The sequence below is a fragment of the Macaca mulatta genome, chromosome 10, assembly GCF_049350105.2.
Source record: "Macaca mulatta isolate MMU2019108-1 chromosome 10, T2T-MMU8v2.0, whole genome shotgun sequence".
NCBI lineage: Eukaryota > Metazoa > Chordata > Mammalia > Primates > Cercopithecidae > Macaca > Macaca mulatta.
In genome coordinates this window covers 109263350-109279654 of record NC_133415.1, presented here as the reverse complement: position 1 = coordinate 109279654, position 16305 = coordinate 109263350, and the positions used below count along the sequence as shown (strand labels likewise).

The window sequence follows — 16305 nt, the reverse complement described above, 5'->3', positions numbered from 1 at the left end:
GTGCAGTACCCTATGGCTTAGAGTAAATGAGTGTATGTCTGCATGTTTGTACTGACTTTTAAAACAGTGTGTTTCCTCCACTACACTGTTAGCCCCAAGCAGGAGGCATTTTGTCTTCATGTTCCATGGTGGGAGCCTAAGGTTCTGCCCACAATGGATACAGTGAACAACTGCTGAATGAACGAATAAGAACAGAGCCTAAGGAAGTATTTCAAAGTAGGATAAACGGAGATGAGATTTTAAAGCCAAGCAATTCTCCCAAAACCTTGCATGAAAATATACATCCCCATCAATGAGCGTCCCCATCACACCGTATGTTTTGAAGAAAAACTTATGCTAATCTGAATGGCAAGGGAAACAGCTCCTTTTTGGCTCGGATTAAGAAACATAAAAAAACCCCACTGCATTCACAATACCTGTTTCGTAAATTATCCCTATGTCCTTTAGTTTATTAGGGATTTCATTTTTTAATTGTTTTACTTTAGTCAATCTGTATAAGAGGTTTATACATCAAACTGATTTACCCTTTGTCCATTTATTACCAATAGAAATGGGTGGCACAGCTCCTCTAGTACATTTGCTTCTTGTGCTGGCATTTCCCGCAGCAATGTGGAAGTGTAACATTTAATGTGGGCAACACTCCCCAGCATTTCCTTAGCTGCTTCTTCCACTGCTGTTTGGCTTAGAACGGCTTCCTCCTTCCAGATGTAGAATGTGAGACGAGGTGAAACCCAGCACCAACCCTCGACCCCCAGGAATGGGCCAGTATGAACAGATCAGGCGTCTAGTCCAGGTGCGCCCACAGGACAAATATTATTGTTATTATTATTATTATGAGATGTCACCTCACTCTGTTGCCCAGACTACAGTGCAGCGGCACGATCCTAGCTCACTGTAACCTCAAATTCCTGGGCTCAAGCAATCCTCCCACCTTAGCCTCCTAAGTAGCTGGGACTACAGGTGCGCACCACCTTATCTGACTGATTTTAAAGAATTTTTTGTAGAGACAGGGTCTTGCTATGTTTCCAGGCTGGTCTCAAACTCCCGGCCTCAAGCAATCTTTCCACCTCAGCCTCTCAAAGTGCTGGGATTATAGATACGAGCCACTGCACCCAGCAAGGACATGTTTCAAAACAAGCATTCACAAGATGCAGGAAGAGATGGCACAGCAAGACCTCACAAGCTGGCAATGTGACTTTTCCACACATAAAAGGACCTGACCTTTTCTGATTCTTGCTAGATAAAATCAGAACCTTAACTCACAGACTCTGAACATCACACAAATAAAACGTATGGGGTCTCCCCACTGGAAGGCCACATGAATGCCGCAACCCCTGAAGATTATGGGGACCACATTCTGTCTGTTCAATGTTTCTAATACTCTGTGCTATGGCAACAACATCTGTTCTGCAAAACAGCAGCACGTATCTCAGAGGCAGCCCACGAGCAGGCGAGGAGAATCTGTATTCATCTGACCACACATCGCGCTTAGGCGTCAAGGCACACAGAAGATAAGAAATCTCTACGGTATGTGATCTATGTCTCTTGGTGCCGATATTCTTAACAGAGCTGTCTGTGGCAAGCCTGCAGAGAGTACCAGCAAGCAGAGAACCTTTAAAACCAGAAAAGGAAAGGATGTTAAGAAGAAAAGTACCCAGAGGTGGAGAAAGAAGGGAAGAGGAAAGCCTAGTGAAGGCGTGTCAGACCCCACCTTCACCACGTGCTATGGCGCAGACTCACCCTTGGGGACGCTACAGAGCACAGAGAAGGCTCAGGCCCTGCGTTGTGAAATGTCTGGATCTTTCTGAATGCTATTTATGGAGAAACAGGATTTTTAAGTGACTTTTATTTATTCCCTTCATGAGAGAGGGTCTGGTAACTAAATCATGCCTCCTGTATTTAAAATCATCTCAAGACTCTGACCCATGAATACCACGATTTCATCCTTGCAGTTTTCTGAATGTGAGTGGCTGTGCGCCCTTCATCTGGGTCAGGCGTCTTCTGTTGTCTCATTTTGTTTTTCAAGAGGGATCCGGTCCCAAGGAAATACTCAGAGAAGCAAAAGCAGCAACGACTTTTCAATCTGCAGGTCAGAACTAACAGGAATTAAACTCTCCAGGGACAGACGGCAACAAAATCTGCCAGGCAACTCTACTCAAGTGACTGAAGCAGGTGCTGCTGCTGGGGAGGAACGGATGGGAGAGAAAGGCCAGGCTGCGCCCTGACACCACCAGGACTCCCACTCCAGGAACCAGGGGGCTTCTCCTGGTAAGCGTCTCAGTAGCTATGCAAGACCCACCAATGGCAAAGGTTAAGCAGATAGGTGTGTGTGTGCGTGTGTGTGTGCATGTGCGTGTGTGTGTGTGTGTGTGTGTGGCAGGGTCTCACTTCTTTGTCACCCAGGCTGGAGTGCAGTAGTGCAATCTCAGCTCACTGCAACCTCTGCCTCCTGGTTTCCAGTGATTTTCCTGCCTCAGGCTCCAGAGTAGCTGGGATTACAGGCACACGTCACCATGCCCAGCTGATTTTTGTATTTTTGGTAGAGACGGGGTTTCACCATGTTGGGCCAGGCTGGTCTCAAACTCCTGACCTCAAGCGATCCGCCCGCCTCAGCCTCCCAAAGTGCTAGGATTACAGGTGTGCATCACCACGCCTGGCCACAGGTGCACTTTTTGAAGTAAATAATGTTTTTCTTGGCTCTGTTTTTAAAATATTAGAATATGAGTAATATTTGAAATGTAGGTGTTGCAGGTGTCTTTTTCTCTCAAAAATAGCCCCCACTTTTTGTTTAAGCCAAAGAAAATAAAAGTAGAATATTTTCCCAGTATGGCATCAACTAGATTTTTAAATATAAAATGCTACCATTTGTTAACTCCTTACATGAGAGGCAGATTCAAGATCATGTTCAAATCCTCAGCTCTCATTTTGTAAAATAAAATGTTCTATTTCTTGTGGTTGTTTTGAGTGGATATCTTAAAGTTTTCTTCTTTCCATCAAAATGGCTAAAATAATTTATACATGTTTTAGGAATAAGCTTTTTGTAAAAGGCATCCATTTTACCAGACAGCTAGCTAGCTTTTGAATGCAAAATTCATCCAACTCATATTATCATCTCAAATAACTCAGGAAAACACTGTACTAACATTGAGGCTGCTCTGGACAGCATTCTAAGCTCCGAGAGAGAGAGACACCACATTTTCGTTGTGCGGCTACAGGGTTAAGACAAGGGAAGAGAGCACCTGCAGTTACGGTTTCGGGGCCGCATTACTCCAAGGGTGAGCACCAGTGAACATGGAGCAGCTCCTAGGGCCAGGCTCAGTGTGAAACTCACATCCTTCACTCCTGCACCTCCTCCCAGTGTCCCTGTGAGGCAGACACTACCATACACCACGTCCACAGTCAAGAACATGGACACTCAGGGAGCTTCCGTTACTTGCCTGACAGATTCTTAAGCACTAGGGCTGTGAGCCTAACACTGGGGCCCTGATTCAAAACCCATTTCCTGAAGCTAAATATGAGGTTCCTAATAAGGTAAATGCAATATTGAGCTTCCCTCAACCCCCACCCTTTTTTAAAAGTAAAGCTCTCAGAAACTTTCTTTGGGTGCTAAAAATCAACTGCTTCTGCTGGTTAAATTAATGTTAATACTTTAAAACAATAATATTCTAGAATATATGGCAAAAGATTTTGAGTTCACCTTTAAAGGTTCCCATCCATTATCTATTTACTCAGAGGAGTTTCCTTTAAAATATATACATATAAAAAATTCAGCAAGAGTATATATGGGATGCTGCCAACTCACCCTAAAAAGTCTCTGCCACAAATGAAATCCCATCCTAACAAATTCTCAGAGACTATATCCTTCAACGAACTGTTGTGGAGGCAATGTGATATCAAACCCATATTGCTGACTTTTGGCTGTGACGGCTTGCTGGGAGTCGGGAGAGGAAGACTGTGGAAGAATTACAAGAAAAGAAGAACACAGGCACTGGCTCTAATGAGAAGAGCAATGTGTTCTGAAACAACTCCCTGGAAGTGCTTTAACCTTGGCCTCAAGACAAAACCTTGGCCTCTGAGGTTGGAAGCGGTTTTGTTCCACTGTACACTATATACACAGAAGGCATGCATTATTATGTTTTTGGTACCATTGTTATGTTTTTGTCTCAAAGGCCAAGGTTTTGTCTTGAGGCCAAACCTCCGCCTCAAGAGCGAAACTCCTCTAAAAAAAACAAAACAAAACAACAACAACAAAAACCCAAAATAGGCCGGGTGCTGTGGTTCACGCCTATAATCCCAGCACTTTGGGAGGTCGAGGGTGGATCACTTGAGGTCAGGAGTTCGAGACCAGCCTGGCCAACATGGTGAAACCCCACCTCTACTAAAAATATAGAAATTAGCTAGCATGGTGGCACATGCCTATAATCCCAGCTACTCAGGAGGTTGAGGCAGGAGAATCACTTGAACTGGGGAGGCAGAGGTTGCAGTGAGCCGAGACCACACCACTGCACTCCAGCCTGGGCGACAGAGACTCTGTCTCAAAAAACAAACAAACAAAAAACAAAATAAAAGGACAACAGACAGAAAACAAAAACAAAACCAAACCCTTCTTCCTATACTAAAGTCATAATACAGAGGAAGATATGACAAACTACGGCACATGGTTTATCTTTAATCAAAATTCTTACAGAAGTAGTAAAAAGCTTTACTTTCAAGAACATTTTTATTTCCTATTCAGTTTCTATAATCAGGTTTAATTTATTTTAGAAATCTCATATAAAATGTATAAATTATGATGGTTTCATGTTTATAAAGATAAGTATTACATAATTTATAAGAATGTCTTTAAATTAGGCTATAAGGTTTCATGTTTGGGACAGAAACCATTTACTGAACCAGTGGAACACACTGCAGTCTGACATACCTCGGCAGTGGTGCTTTTTATTTTGGAAGCATGATGGGTAGAAATAAACTGTACAATGAAAATAAATACAACAGCTTTAAAAATCCACGGTCAATGTTAGTAGTTTTTGTTGGCTCAGAGTTTAAGAACACAAGGATAACTAAAAATGCTGCCTGGTTGAGGCATTATCCAAACAGCATTTGTAAAAATGATGTGGAAAGGCAAGGAACCAGTGTCCAACCTGAGCTCAAACACCAGTCACATGTATATGGGCTTTTGAAAAATAGGAAATAGGAATAACATGCAACTTTTTTTTGTTGTTGTTTTGTTTTTTTGAGAGGGAGTCTTGCTCTGTCACCCAGGCTGGAGTGCAGTGGTGCAATCTCGGCTCACTGTAAGCTCTGCCTCCCGGGTTCACGCCATTCTCCTGTCTCAGCCTCCCGAGTAGCTGGGACTACAGGCACCCGCTACCATGCCCGGCTAATTTTTTGTGTTTTTAGTGGAGATGGGGTTTCACTGTGTTAGCCAGGATGGTCTCGATCTCCTGACTTTGTGATCCGCCTGCCTTGACCTCCCAAAGTGTTGGGATTACAGGCGTGAGCCACCATGCTGGTCAACATGCAACTTTTAATGGAAACCAAATCAAGATTCATAAACAAGAAAAACAAATACTTTCTAACAATATAAAGCTTGACATGTTACCTAATCAATCTTCTTCCCTAAATTCCAAAGAATGATCCTTGCATGTAATAATTACTTAACTGAAACTTTTTGGTCACTTTTTGCTACTGCTACACCTATTCATGTACCTCTGTAGACTCAAGACAGACAACTACATGATTGTCAAATGTTATTAAAGATATCTTTTTTAAAATCTATGACATCTTTCCTAAAAATAATTCAGAAACTCTTTTCTTTCTTTTGGGAGATAGGGTCTCACTCTGTCGCCCAGGCTGGAGTGCAATGGGATAATCAGGGCACCACCACATCTGGCTAATTTTCAAATTTTTTATAGAGATGGGATCTTACTATGTTGCCCAGGCTAGTCTTGAACTCCTGGGCTCAAGTGATCCTCTGCCTTGGCCTCGCAAAGTGCTGAGATCACAGGCACGAGCCACTATGCCTGGCCCAGAAACTCACTTTGACAGGTTTAAGTGTATAATCATAAAATTCCTCTTAATTTGTCACTTGTTTTGTTGGAAATATTTAGTCTTATATGCAGAATAATGGCATAAAATGAACTTTGAATAATGCAGAACAGGACAATGTCTATGTCTAAAATAAATATTTGAGATTTTTCATCTCCCTAAATAAGGGCAATAACATGAAAATATGCTGAACATCATTAGTCATTAGGGAAATGCAAAGTAAAACTACAGGAAACTAACATTACACACTCATTAAAAGGTAAAAATTAAAACATTTGACCACAGCAAGTATGCATGAGGCTATATAATAAATGGAACTATCATACATTGCTGGTATAACCACTTTGGAAAAACAGTTTGGCAGTTTCTTAAAGAGTTAAACACACCCTGACAAACTATAGTGACAGAAGGCATACTGGCAATTGCCAGAGATGGAAAGAACGGATGAAAAGGAGCGTAAGAACACTTTGAGGGGTAAGGGAAATGCTTGTTATCTTCATTGCTGTGATGGTTTCATGGGTGTGTATATGTAGTTTAGTGTACTTCAATAAGTTGGGGGGGAGAGTTACAACACCCTAAATTGTCTCTGTTGTTCTTTTAGGAAGCTTAAAGGAAAAATACTCAAATTATGGTAATAAGAATGCCCTTGGAGCTCAAGATATGAGCCAGCTTCGAGTCACAAAGTCTGGACTTGTCGTGAGCGCAGTCATTTGCATCTTCATTTTTCTTTACTTAAGGAATCCAACTCCTGCGGAACCAGAGGAGGAACCTGTCCATTCAGAAGTAGTAGAATGTGGCTTTTACCCAGATGAACTGTGCTCCGCTTTATTTGAAGGGAAAGGGGCGGCCCCCCAAATTGCAAAATTTTGCAAAACCCCTCATAAATCTGAAATACATGCTCATTTACACACACCAGGAAACTGCTCCAGGATTTCTCGGGGGCTGCATTTCATAACCAGACCCCTGTCTACAGAAGAGGGTGATTTCTCTTTGGCATATATTATAACTATTCATAAGGAGCTGGCCATGTTTGTGCAGCTTCTCAGAGCTATTTATGTACCTCAAAATGTTTATTGTATTCATGTTGATGAAAAGGCCCCAAAGAAGTATAAGACTGCTGTGCAAACCTTGGTTAACTGTTTTGAAAATGTTTTTATTTCCTCCAAGAGAGAGAAGATGGCTTATGCTGGCCTTACAAGACTACAGGCAGATATTAATTGTATGAAAGATCTAGTGCATTCTAAATTTCAATGGAACTATGTCATCAATCTTTGTGGACAGGATTTTCCCATCAAAACCAACAGGGAAATCATACACTACATCAGAAGTAAATGGAATGATAAAAATATCACTCCTGGAGCAATCCAACCACCACACATTAACAACAGATTCAAAGACAAACCACCCCATAACTTAACCATTTATTTTGGAAGTGCTTACTATGTACTTACAAGGAAGTTCGTAGAGTTCATACTGACTGACATCCGTGCAAAAGACATGCTTCAGTGGTCCAAAGACATCCGCAGCCCAGAGCAACACTACTGGGTGACCCTGAACCAACTAAAAGGTAAGAAAGACCCACCGATATGGATGTCTGTGCAGTCAGCAGCAACAGCAGAAGATTTACTTATTTATTTTCAGACGGAGTCTCACACTGTCACCCAGGCTGGAGTACAGTGGCGCAACCTCAGCTCACTGCAAGCTCCGCCTCCCGGGTTCACGCCATTCTCCTGCCTCAGCCTCCCAAGTAGCTGGGATTACAGGCGCCCGCCACCACGCCCAGCTAATTCTTGTATTTTTGGTAGAGACGGGGTTTCTCTATGTTGGTGAGGCTGGTCTCGAACTCCTGATCTCAGGTGATCCGCCTGCCTCGGCCTCCCAAAATGCTGGGATTACAGGTGTGAGTGACCTCACCTGGCCATAAGATTTATTCTTAACTGAAGATTTTTTCAATTCAGCTATGTTTTTTTTGGCTTTGTAAATGTTTCACATTTTGCCAGACCTTCCACTTAGTGAGACAGGAAGTTCTCTGATTTTAGGGGTCTGAAGTTAGCTGAAAGATAACTTATCTTTTGTTCCCTCTCTAGAAAGAAGTACTGGCATTTTGCATTTCCTGAGACTTTGGAAAATTCTGGGCATAAATCTTTAGAAAGTTCTTCATTTATTTGATAAATACTACTGGATAACTACTAGTGCCAGGCATTGTGCTAAGGGCTCTGTAAGATGGAAAATATTAAAGCTAGTAATGATTTTGTGGCAAATTTGATACTTCAGATGGGTTGTCTGAGAGGCAGAGGGAAATCAGATACTATGCTTTAAGTGGACTTCAATATTTTCTTTGTAAAAGGTGGACTGGCTCCTACAGGGAGTGTGGCTTCAAGCCTGAACAACTAAGCTCATCAGCCTAGAGAGTGGTGCACGATGAATCCAGTAGACGTTGGTTAGGATTTTTTAACATAATCTCATATCCATTGCAAGTTCTATTTTCAAATAATCTCCAAAGGCTGTTACAGAGAAAACACAATCCAAAGAACCCCAAGAGAATCACAAACAGCACTCTGCATACAAGGGAGTAACAAGGGATGGAGAAAGGGCCGAAAAATGAAATCCAAGTACAAAGATGGCGATCCCCAACCTTGGTCCACCCGGATGCTACCGCCAGTGTAATACACGCTCCCACCCCCAAAAGCACTAGCCTTTGATCAAATGTCACAAGTGAAACATTTCAAGGAAGGTTGGACTTTCCCTTCTACTTTTCTCATTGACTACCTCATCTAGAGGAAATGGAAATGACAGCACAGAAGAACTTGTACTAAAAGAACTGGGAAGCAGATTCCACACTGTATGCTGGTTTTGTTTGCCTCTTAGATGCTCCAGGTGCTACACTAGACGCTGGCTGGGAAGGAAATGTTCGAGCCATTAAATGGAAAAGTGAGGAAGGAAATGTTCACGATGGATGTAAAGGTAAAAAGAAAAACAAAACAAAACAAAAAAGGCTTGAAATTGTACAACTATAAAACTGCTGCCTCAATTCTAGTGGGAAAGACTGAGGACCATGTTTAAAGTAATCTGGAATTAGTGATGATCCAATCAGCATAGGTTGAGTCAATTTTTAAAAAAAATTTTATATAAGATTCATACAGAAAAGTACACAAATCACAAAAAGTATAGGTTGATAAAATTTCCTAAAGTGAATATACCCTCTGCGGCAATAGCTAGGCCCTGCGTGTGTCTCCACACAGCTTCCTACCCAGCGGCAGGAACTAATGCACAGAGATACAGTAACTGATTTTAACAGTGCTTTTGGGTAGGGACCTCGGGTTTGAATATAGTAGACTAGATATTAAAAATAAACTAGGTTTACCCAGTTTTTCAGCTATTTAAAAGACTGGCCTAAAATAGATTGGAGACAAACAAAAAATGTAAATCAAATACCAGACTAGTTCAAAGACAAGTAAGTCCCACTGCCAACGTGCACAGCCACCCTCCTGACGCAGAGGTGCCAGGTTAGAGGGCTGGAACCATTTCCTAGTGAAGTGGTTTTTTCAAAAGTAGATATGATTCAATTAGGGATCCATTCACACGGTAGAAAAGCGACAGGTAAACAACAGGTTAACGAGTTCTGCCCTTTCTTTAGAAAGCAGCGATTCCCTGTCATTACACACGGGGGTTTGTCAGGACTAGTCAGTAAATGCTCAGAAAAAGCAGGGGGCTCGGATTCTTCCTGAAAACAGGAGCCCCTCAGGTGTGCACATGGCATAAGAAGTCATGACGGGTTGACACTATCAATAATACCTTAATGATTCAGAATTCTGAATGAAATCGGAATGTTTCAACAATGTCTGAAAAAAACCCTAGTTAGTATAAATCCTAACAAAGTCCTCATTCCCTAAAAGTAAACACTTCAGAAAGTTCTTACTGGCTTACTAGTTCACACTAGCTTCAGTACGAAAACGGTTCTCACAGTTAGGCAGTAGCGTGGCCATCCGTGGCCAGCATTCAGAGTCAGCACCCAAAGTAGGCCAAGCCCTGGTGTGTAGGGAAGTGGTAAATCTTCCAGGGTCCCGGCGTTGGGCCTGCCCTCAATCCTCACAGCAATTCTCAGGTAGAAACAATTATTATTCAACCTTCCTACTGATGTGGAGCCCAAGGCTCAGGTAAACGAAGTCAATCCCACAGGCAGAGGGAGGAGGGGCAGGGCTGGGGATCAGACTGGGAGCAACCACCTGCTGCTACTACAATGGGCGAGCTCCCAGCCCGACCCTGCGACTGTGCGTGCAGAGGGACGGCTATCCCATTAGAACCAGCTTCAAGGAGTTTATTTTTAATCACCCAAATAGCAGTAACACAGCTCTGAAAATGGTCCATTTATTTGTATTCCCTTCCAGTTCAACTTCATCTGTGTCTAAATGGCACAGCTATATCGTTATAATCAAGGTATAGCTGAGCTGCTTTTCACTTACGTCCTAAGTTTCTCCCACTAATAGTCTTCACATTTGTAATCCTTTTTTTTTTTTTTTTTTGGAGACAGGGTCTTGCTCTGTCACCCAGGCTGGAGTGCAGGTGGCATGATCACAGCTCACCGCAGCCTCTACTTGCTGCACTCAAGTGATATTCCCACCTCAGTCTCCCAAGTAGCTGGGACTACAGGTGTCAACCACCAAGCCCAGCTAATTTTTTATTTTTATAGAGATGGGGTCTCACTATGCTGCCCAGGCTGGCCCTGAACTCCTGGACTCAAGTGATCTTGCTGCCTTGGCCTCCCAAAGTGCTGAGATTACACACATGAACCACTGCATCTGGCCCATATTTATAATTTTAAAGCAGTTAAATGTAACTCTACTGAGATTCTATCACATTGTAGCAAATATGTCTATCAGGTAAACTTTTTAAAATCATGGTAACAGCTGCCGCTTATATAGTCTTACAAACAACACTGGACATTTTGTGCATACATCCCCCTGCCCTTTTAAAAACAGTATTTCCTTAAGATAGGTTTTGTTTTGTTTGAGATGATGGAGTCTCGCTCTGTCACCAGGCTGGAGGGCAGTGGTGTGATCTCAGCTCACTGCAACCTTTGACTGCCTGGTTCAAGCGATTCTCCTGCCTCAGCCTCCCGAGTAGCTGGGATAACAGGCACACGCCGCCACGCCCAGCTAATTTTTGTATTTTTAGTAGAGACGGGGTTTCACCATGTTGGCCAGGCTGGTCTCGATCTCCTGCCCTCATGATCCACCCACCTCGGCCTCCCAAAGTGATGGGATTACAGGCGTAAGCCACCGTGCTCAGCCAAGATAGGTTTTTTAAAAGTAGGATTACTGGGCTGGTGTGGGGAAAGAGAGCAGGAAGGAGCTGGGCAGAGAAAGAGCAAGGTTTCTGAAATAAACAGACCTTCCCTCTCACACACACACTGAGGCCTCACTTCTCTGTTTCCTCACCTGCAAAATGGGAGTGATGATGGAATCCACTTCAGAGTGTTACTGTGAGAATTAAAGGGGAGAGCAGAAAGAGCTAGACATGGTTGTCAAAAGCACATAAAAAGTGTCACTGAGTCTCCAAGGAATCCAGTCACCACTGGATTCCAACTCTAATTCCCACTTAAAAAAAAATTTTTTTTTTTTTTAAATTAGAGACGAGGTCTCACTCTATTGCCCAGGCTGGTATCAGACTTCTGGGCTCAAGTCATTCTCCTGCCTCGGCCTCCAAAGTGCTGGGATTACAGGAGTGAGCCACCATGCCTGGCCTGTAATTCCCACTTCAATGTTTGTATCAAATGTTCACTCTGAAAAACAAATAAAAAGCAGTGCCAGGCACAGTGGATCACACCTGTAATCCCAGCACTTTGGGAGGCCGAGGTGGGCGGGTCACTTGAGCCCCAGAGTTTGAGACCAGCCTGACCAACACGGCGAAACCCTGTTTCTATAAAAAATACAAAAATTTGCTGGGCATCGTGGTGCATGCCTGGGGTCCCCCAAAAATATAGAAGCAATGACTTATTTAAAATCCATACCATTCTTATGAACTACTAACAACCAATGAAAAGACTTAGAAGTTCATGGAACTCAGAATCTATCGGAATTGAGATTTTACCAGGTACATGAGTGCTAGCTCATCTCCCTTGTGCCCTTGGTGAGCTAAAATTCCACGATATTCACCCAAAGCAGTAACTAACAAAGACGTTAGAAATCACTAAAAGAATGCAAGCGTCCCTTTCCACCGTAAGTTCAAAATTCACCATAAAAGCCCCTGTCAAGGCGCTCATGGAAATGCTGTTTGATGTGAACTCTGGTGAAGCCGAGGCTCACCAGTGACACTGGACAGAGCACGCGCCACTTTCTGCGTGTGAATAAAATGGGTGAGGAAACAAAGGCAGCCAGGTTTTTGTGTTTCTTTCTGCAGGCCGCTACGTCCAAGACATCTGTGTATATGGACCAGGAGACCTGCCATGGCTCATTCAGTCGTCTTCTCTGTTTGCCTACAAATTCGAACCCTCGACAGACCCGCTTGTAGTTACCTGCTTAGAGCGGTGGCACAGACTTCAAGTGCTGAGGCAGGCAGAAGTTCCCATAGAGCCACACTGGCATTTTCACCAGCAGAGTCATTTCAACATGAGACTGAACCACTAGGGGACTGTTTGCTTTCTTACTGAGTGGTATCATTCTGTTTCCTTGACTTGAAACAAGAGAACATCGAACCAAAGAAAGTGGGAAGATGATTCCTTGATTCAAATTATTCCTAAAGTGAATTCGGAAATATGCTATTGACGAGACTTTACTATTGATTACAGCCCACTTTTATAGCTTTGGGAAAGAAATCACAAGACCAAAAAAACTCAAGCTACCACTGGTGACATACAGCAATGCACTTAGAAGGCCAACTGCTTCAGTAAAAAGCTGCTGAAAACCCCAATTCTCCAAACACCTGGAGGCTGAAGCTGAAATAGGAATGACACAGCCTGTTTTGAAGACTCAGATATTACTGTGTATGAGACACTAAGAAAGAACAAACTCCCAGTGAAAATGAAAATATGCTTATCTCAAACAGTCCTCACTGGCTGCGAGCCATGTAACTCTGTTCTGGCGGTCCTAGAAAAATAATGATGAGCGTATTTCTTTGGGTAAAACGGAACTCATCTGAGTAGAAAACACACCTTGTTAAAAAGGGTGCCCCAAGTGTCTGCAGTCTTGACGTGTCGTCTCCTAGCACCTTCTGTGATGGTGGACATTCCACAGCTGAGCTGTCCAATGCTCACCACAGCCACAGGGGCTCCTGGGCATTGCAGACATGGTTACAGCGACTACAAAAGTGAATCCTTTTTTTTTTTTTTGGATATGGAGTCTCACTCTGTCGCCCAGGCTGGAGTGCAGTGGCACGATCTCTGCTCACTGCAAGCTCCGCCTCCGGGGTTCACACCATTCCCCTGCCTCAGCCTCCCGAGTAGCTGGGACTACAGGTGCCTGCCTCCGCGCCCGGCTAATTTTTTTTGTATTTTTAGTAGAGACGGGGTTTCACCATGTTAGCCAAGATGGTCTCAATCTCCTGATCTGTTGATCCACCCACCTCGGCCTCCCACAGTGCTGGGATTACAGGCGTGAGCCACCGCGCCCGGCCCGTGAATCTTTACTTTTATTTAATTTAAAAAAAGTAAGTTACATTTATTTATTTATTTATTTTTAAGACGGAGTTTTGCTCTTGTTGCCCAGGCTGGAGTGCAATGGCACAATCTCGGCTCACCGCAACCTCCGCCTCCTGGGTTCAAGCGATTCTCCTGCCTCAGCCTCCTGAATAGCTGGAATTACAGGCATGTGCCACCACGCCCGGCTAATGTTTTGTATTTTTAGTAGAGACGGGTTTCTCCATGTTGGTCAGGCTGATCTCGAACTCTCGACCTCAGGGGATCTGCCCGCCTTGGCCTCCCAAAGTGCTGGGTTTACAGGTATGAGCCACTGCACCTGGCCTTAAGTTCCCTATAAATGGGCATGTGTGGCTAATGGTACCATGCTGAACAGCACAGATCTGAGACATGAATGGCCGCGATTATCTCTATTCACAGATCTGGGTCTCCTCCCTTAGAAAGTCCACAACTTTGATGCTACTGCTGCTGTTGTGGAGAACTTTATATATATCCTCTTTCTCTAAAACAGTTCATACAGCATCATATGAAACAAGTGTGTGACTGTTAAATAGCACAACATACAAGAGATTTAAAAAAGGGAACACAGGAACCAGAGGAGAGGAAATTTAAGAAAGATAATTCCAACGCAAAGTGGAAGCACCTCAGTAAATGGAAGCTTCCCATGCATAGAAATGAAGTCTAGTCACTGTGTGAAATAGCCCTGGGAAAACATCATAGCTAGACAGAAGGAAAAGGGATTTGGAAGGCAGATCCCACACATCAAACATCAAGGAACCACAGAAAATTAACACCTTTGTTTAAACAAACCTTTCTTCCCCTTGGATATCTAATCCAAGGAAAGCACATATAGAAACTATTAAGACCTTCAAAAAGAACACAAGAGCCCCATGACAGCACGCCACCGCCTTCCTACACATTTTTACAGGCAAACACAGCACCTCCAAAGGTGATAGCTGGCTACATGCTGATGGGCTGTTCATTCAGAAAGCTCAGATTAGCCACGATTATGTCCCCGGTAATTTATAACTCAACAGCAACTGAATGTAAACCCCATTAAAGGAACAATAAAAAAGCTTACATCTTTCAAGTTACTTAAAATACCAGCCTGCCTTTACTTCATTCCAATGTCAACCCGTGCCACACCCAGTCACATACCGTGAAGGGGCCCGTAAGAGCACCCGCCCACCAGCACTGTTGGGAGGGCATGGGTACTCCTGGGTGGGGAAGCGCTCAGAGGAATGTCTAACACTTTTAATGGATGAGAAAATCGAGGCACAGGGGGACGATGGGATGTTCCTGGGACCACACAGCTGGGAAGGTGGGGCTGGTATTTGGACCAGGCAGCTACACTCTGCAGTGTGCCTGCTGAGTCCCAGGAAGCTACACCGCCTTACCTTACACAAAGAAGCACAAACTGAAACAAACACCTGCCCCCAACAGGCTTAAATGCCATAATGAAGACGTGTCCTGAACAAATCATTTCAGTACGGCCAGGCGTGGTGGCTCACGCCTGTAATCCCAGCACTTTAGGAGGCCAAGGTGGGCAGAAGTCTGAGACCAGCCTGGTCAATATGGTGAAACCCTGTCTCTACTAAACGTACAAAAAAAAAAAAAAGAAAAAAAATTAACTAGGCATGGTGGTGGGCGCCTGTAGTCTCAGCTACTCGGGCAGCTGAGGCAGAAGATTCACTTGAACCCGGGAGGCAGAGGTTATGGTGAGCTGAGATCACGCCACTGCACCCCAGCCTGTGCAACAGAGCAAGACTCCGTCTCAAAGAAAAAAAAAAAATCATTTCAGTAACAGCGGGATAAAGTAGAATAATAAAAGTACACTAAATGCACGGTGGAATGCAGCAGCCTGAGACTGGGCTTCAGTGGAGAGTGGGGACAGCAATGGAAAACAAGGCCAAAAGTCAGAGAGGTGGGGAGGCCAAGAGGCAGGGAGGCCGAGAGGCAGGGAGGCCGAGAGTCAGGGAGGCTGAGAGACAGGGAGGCTGAGAGACAGGCAGATGCAACAGGCCAGGGAGGCCAAAGGAAAGCAGCAGCCTCCGTGAGCATGAAAACAAGAAGCCTAGGCTCACTCTCCTGATCAGACCCTCAGTGTGTTCATGGGTACAGTAAAAGAACAAAATTAACATGTGAAAGTTGAAGGCTGCGTATTCTGTGTCTTATGTGATTCCTTGACGCTAAATAGTCACAGAGACTATAAAGATGGCAGAAGGCTAAGATAATCAGAAGAAGAAGGCCAAAGCCTGAAAACCAGAATCAGCTGCACTGACCACTTCTGATGACACTCCTTTTCCCTAACTTAACTTTTTCTTTCTGCTCCACCTCCTCCATGACAAGCAGGTAGACAGTGTGAGCATGTATTTTTGGACTTCTGACTTTAAAACATTTACACATCCCATTCGCCTATCTACAAAGCCTAAATAAATGAAGCCACAGAGGTAGCAAGTCCAATGCTACGGATCACAACTTCAGTACTCTACATCTGCAGTGTTTTTTGTTTTTTTGAGACGGAGTCTTGCTCTGTTGCCCGGGTTGCAGTGCAGTGGTGCGATCTCAGCTCACTGCAACCTCCGCCTCCCGGGTTCAAGTGATTCTCCTGCCTTAGCCTCCCA

General features: G+C 43.9%; 2 protein-coding genes across 4 annotated transcripts in view; one reads left to right on the top strand and one right to left on the bottom strand.

The window, feature by feature from the left end:
- Nucleotides 1-16305, bottom strand: part of RTF2 (replication termination factor 2) — a 65302-nt gene that overhangs the window by 12307 nt on the left and 36690 nt on the right.
- On the top strand, nt 5817-12813 carry GCNT7 (glucosaminyl (N-acetyl) transferase family member 7). The gene is made up of 3 exons (XM_002798089.4): nt 5817-7615; nt 8917-9012; nt 12448-12813. The coding sequence occupies exons 1-3, from the start codon at nt 6709-6711 to the stop codon at nt 12672-12674; spliced, it is 1230 nt and encodes a 409-aa protein (XP_002798135.3). The 5' UTR covers nt 5817-6708; the 3' UTR covers nt 12675-12813.

Bases quoted from the DNA above. Each gene is read 5' to 3' on its own strand.
- GCNT7 (XM_002798089.4), top strand. From the start codon at position 6,709: ATGAGCCAGCTTCGAGTCACAAAGTCTGGACTTGTCGTGAGCGCAGTC. The intron at 7,616-8,916 runs GTAAGAAAGACC...TTTGCCTCTTAG, and splicing joins GACCCTGAACCAACTAAAAG to ATGCTCCAGGTGCTACACTA. The intron at 9,013-12,447 runs GTAAAAAGAAAA...TTCTTTCTGCAG, and splicing joins TGTTCACGATGGATGTAAAG to GCCGCTACGTCCAAGACATC.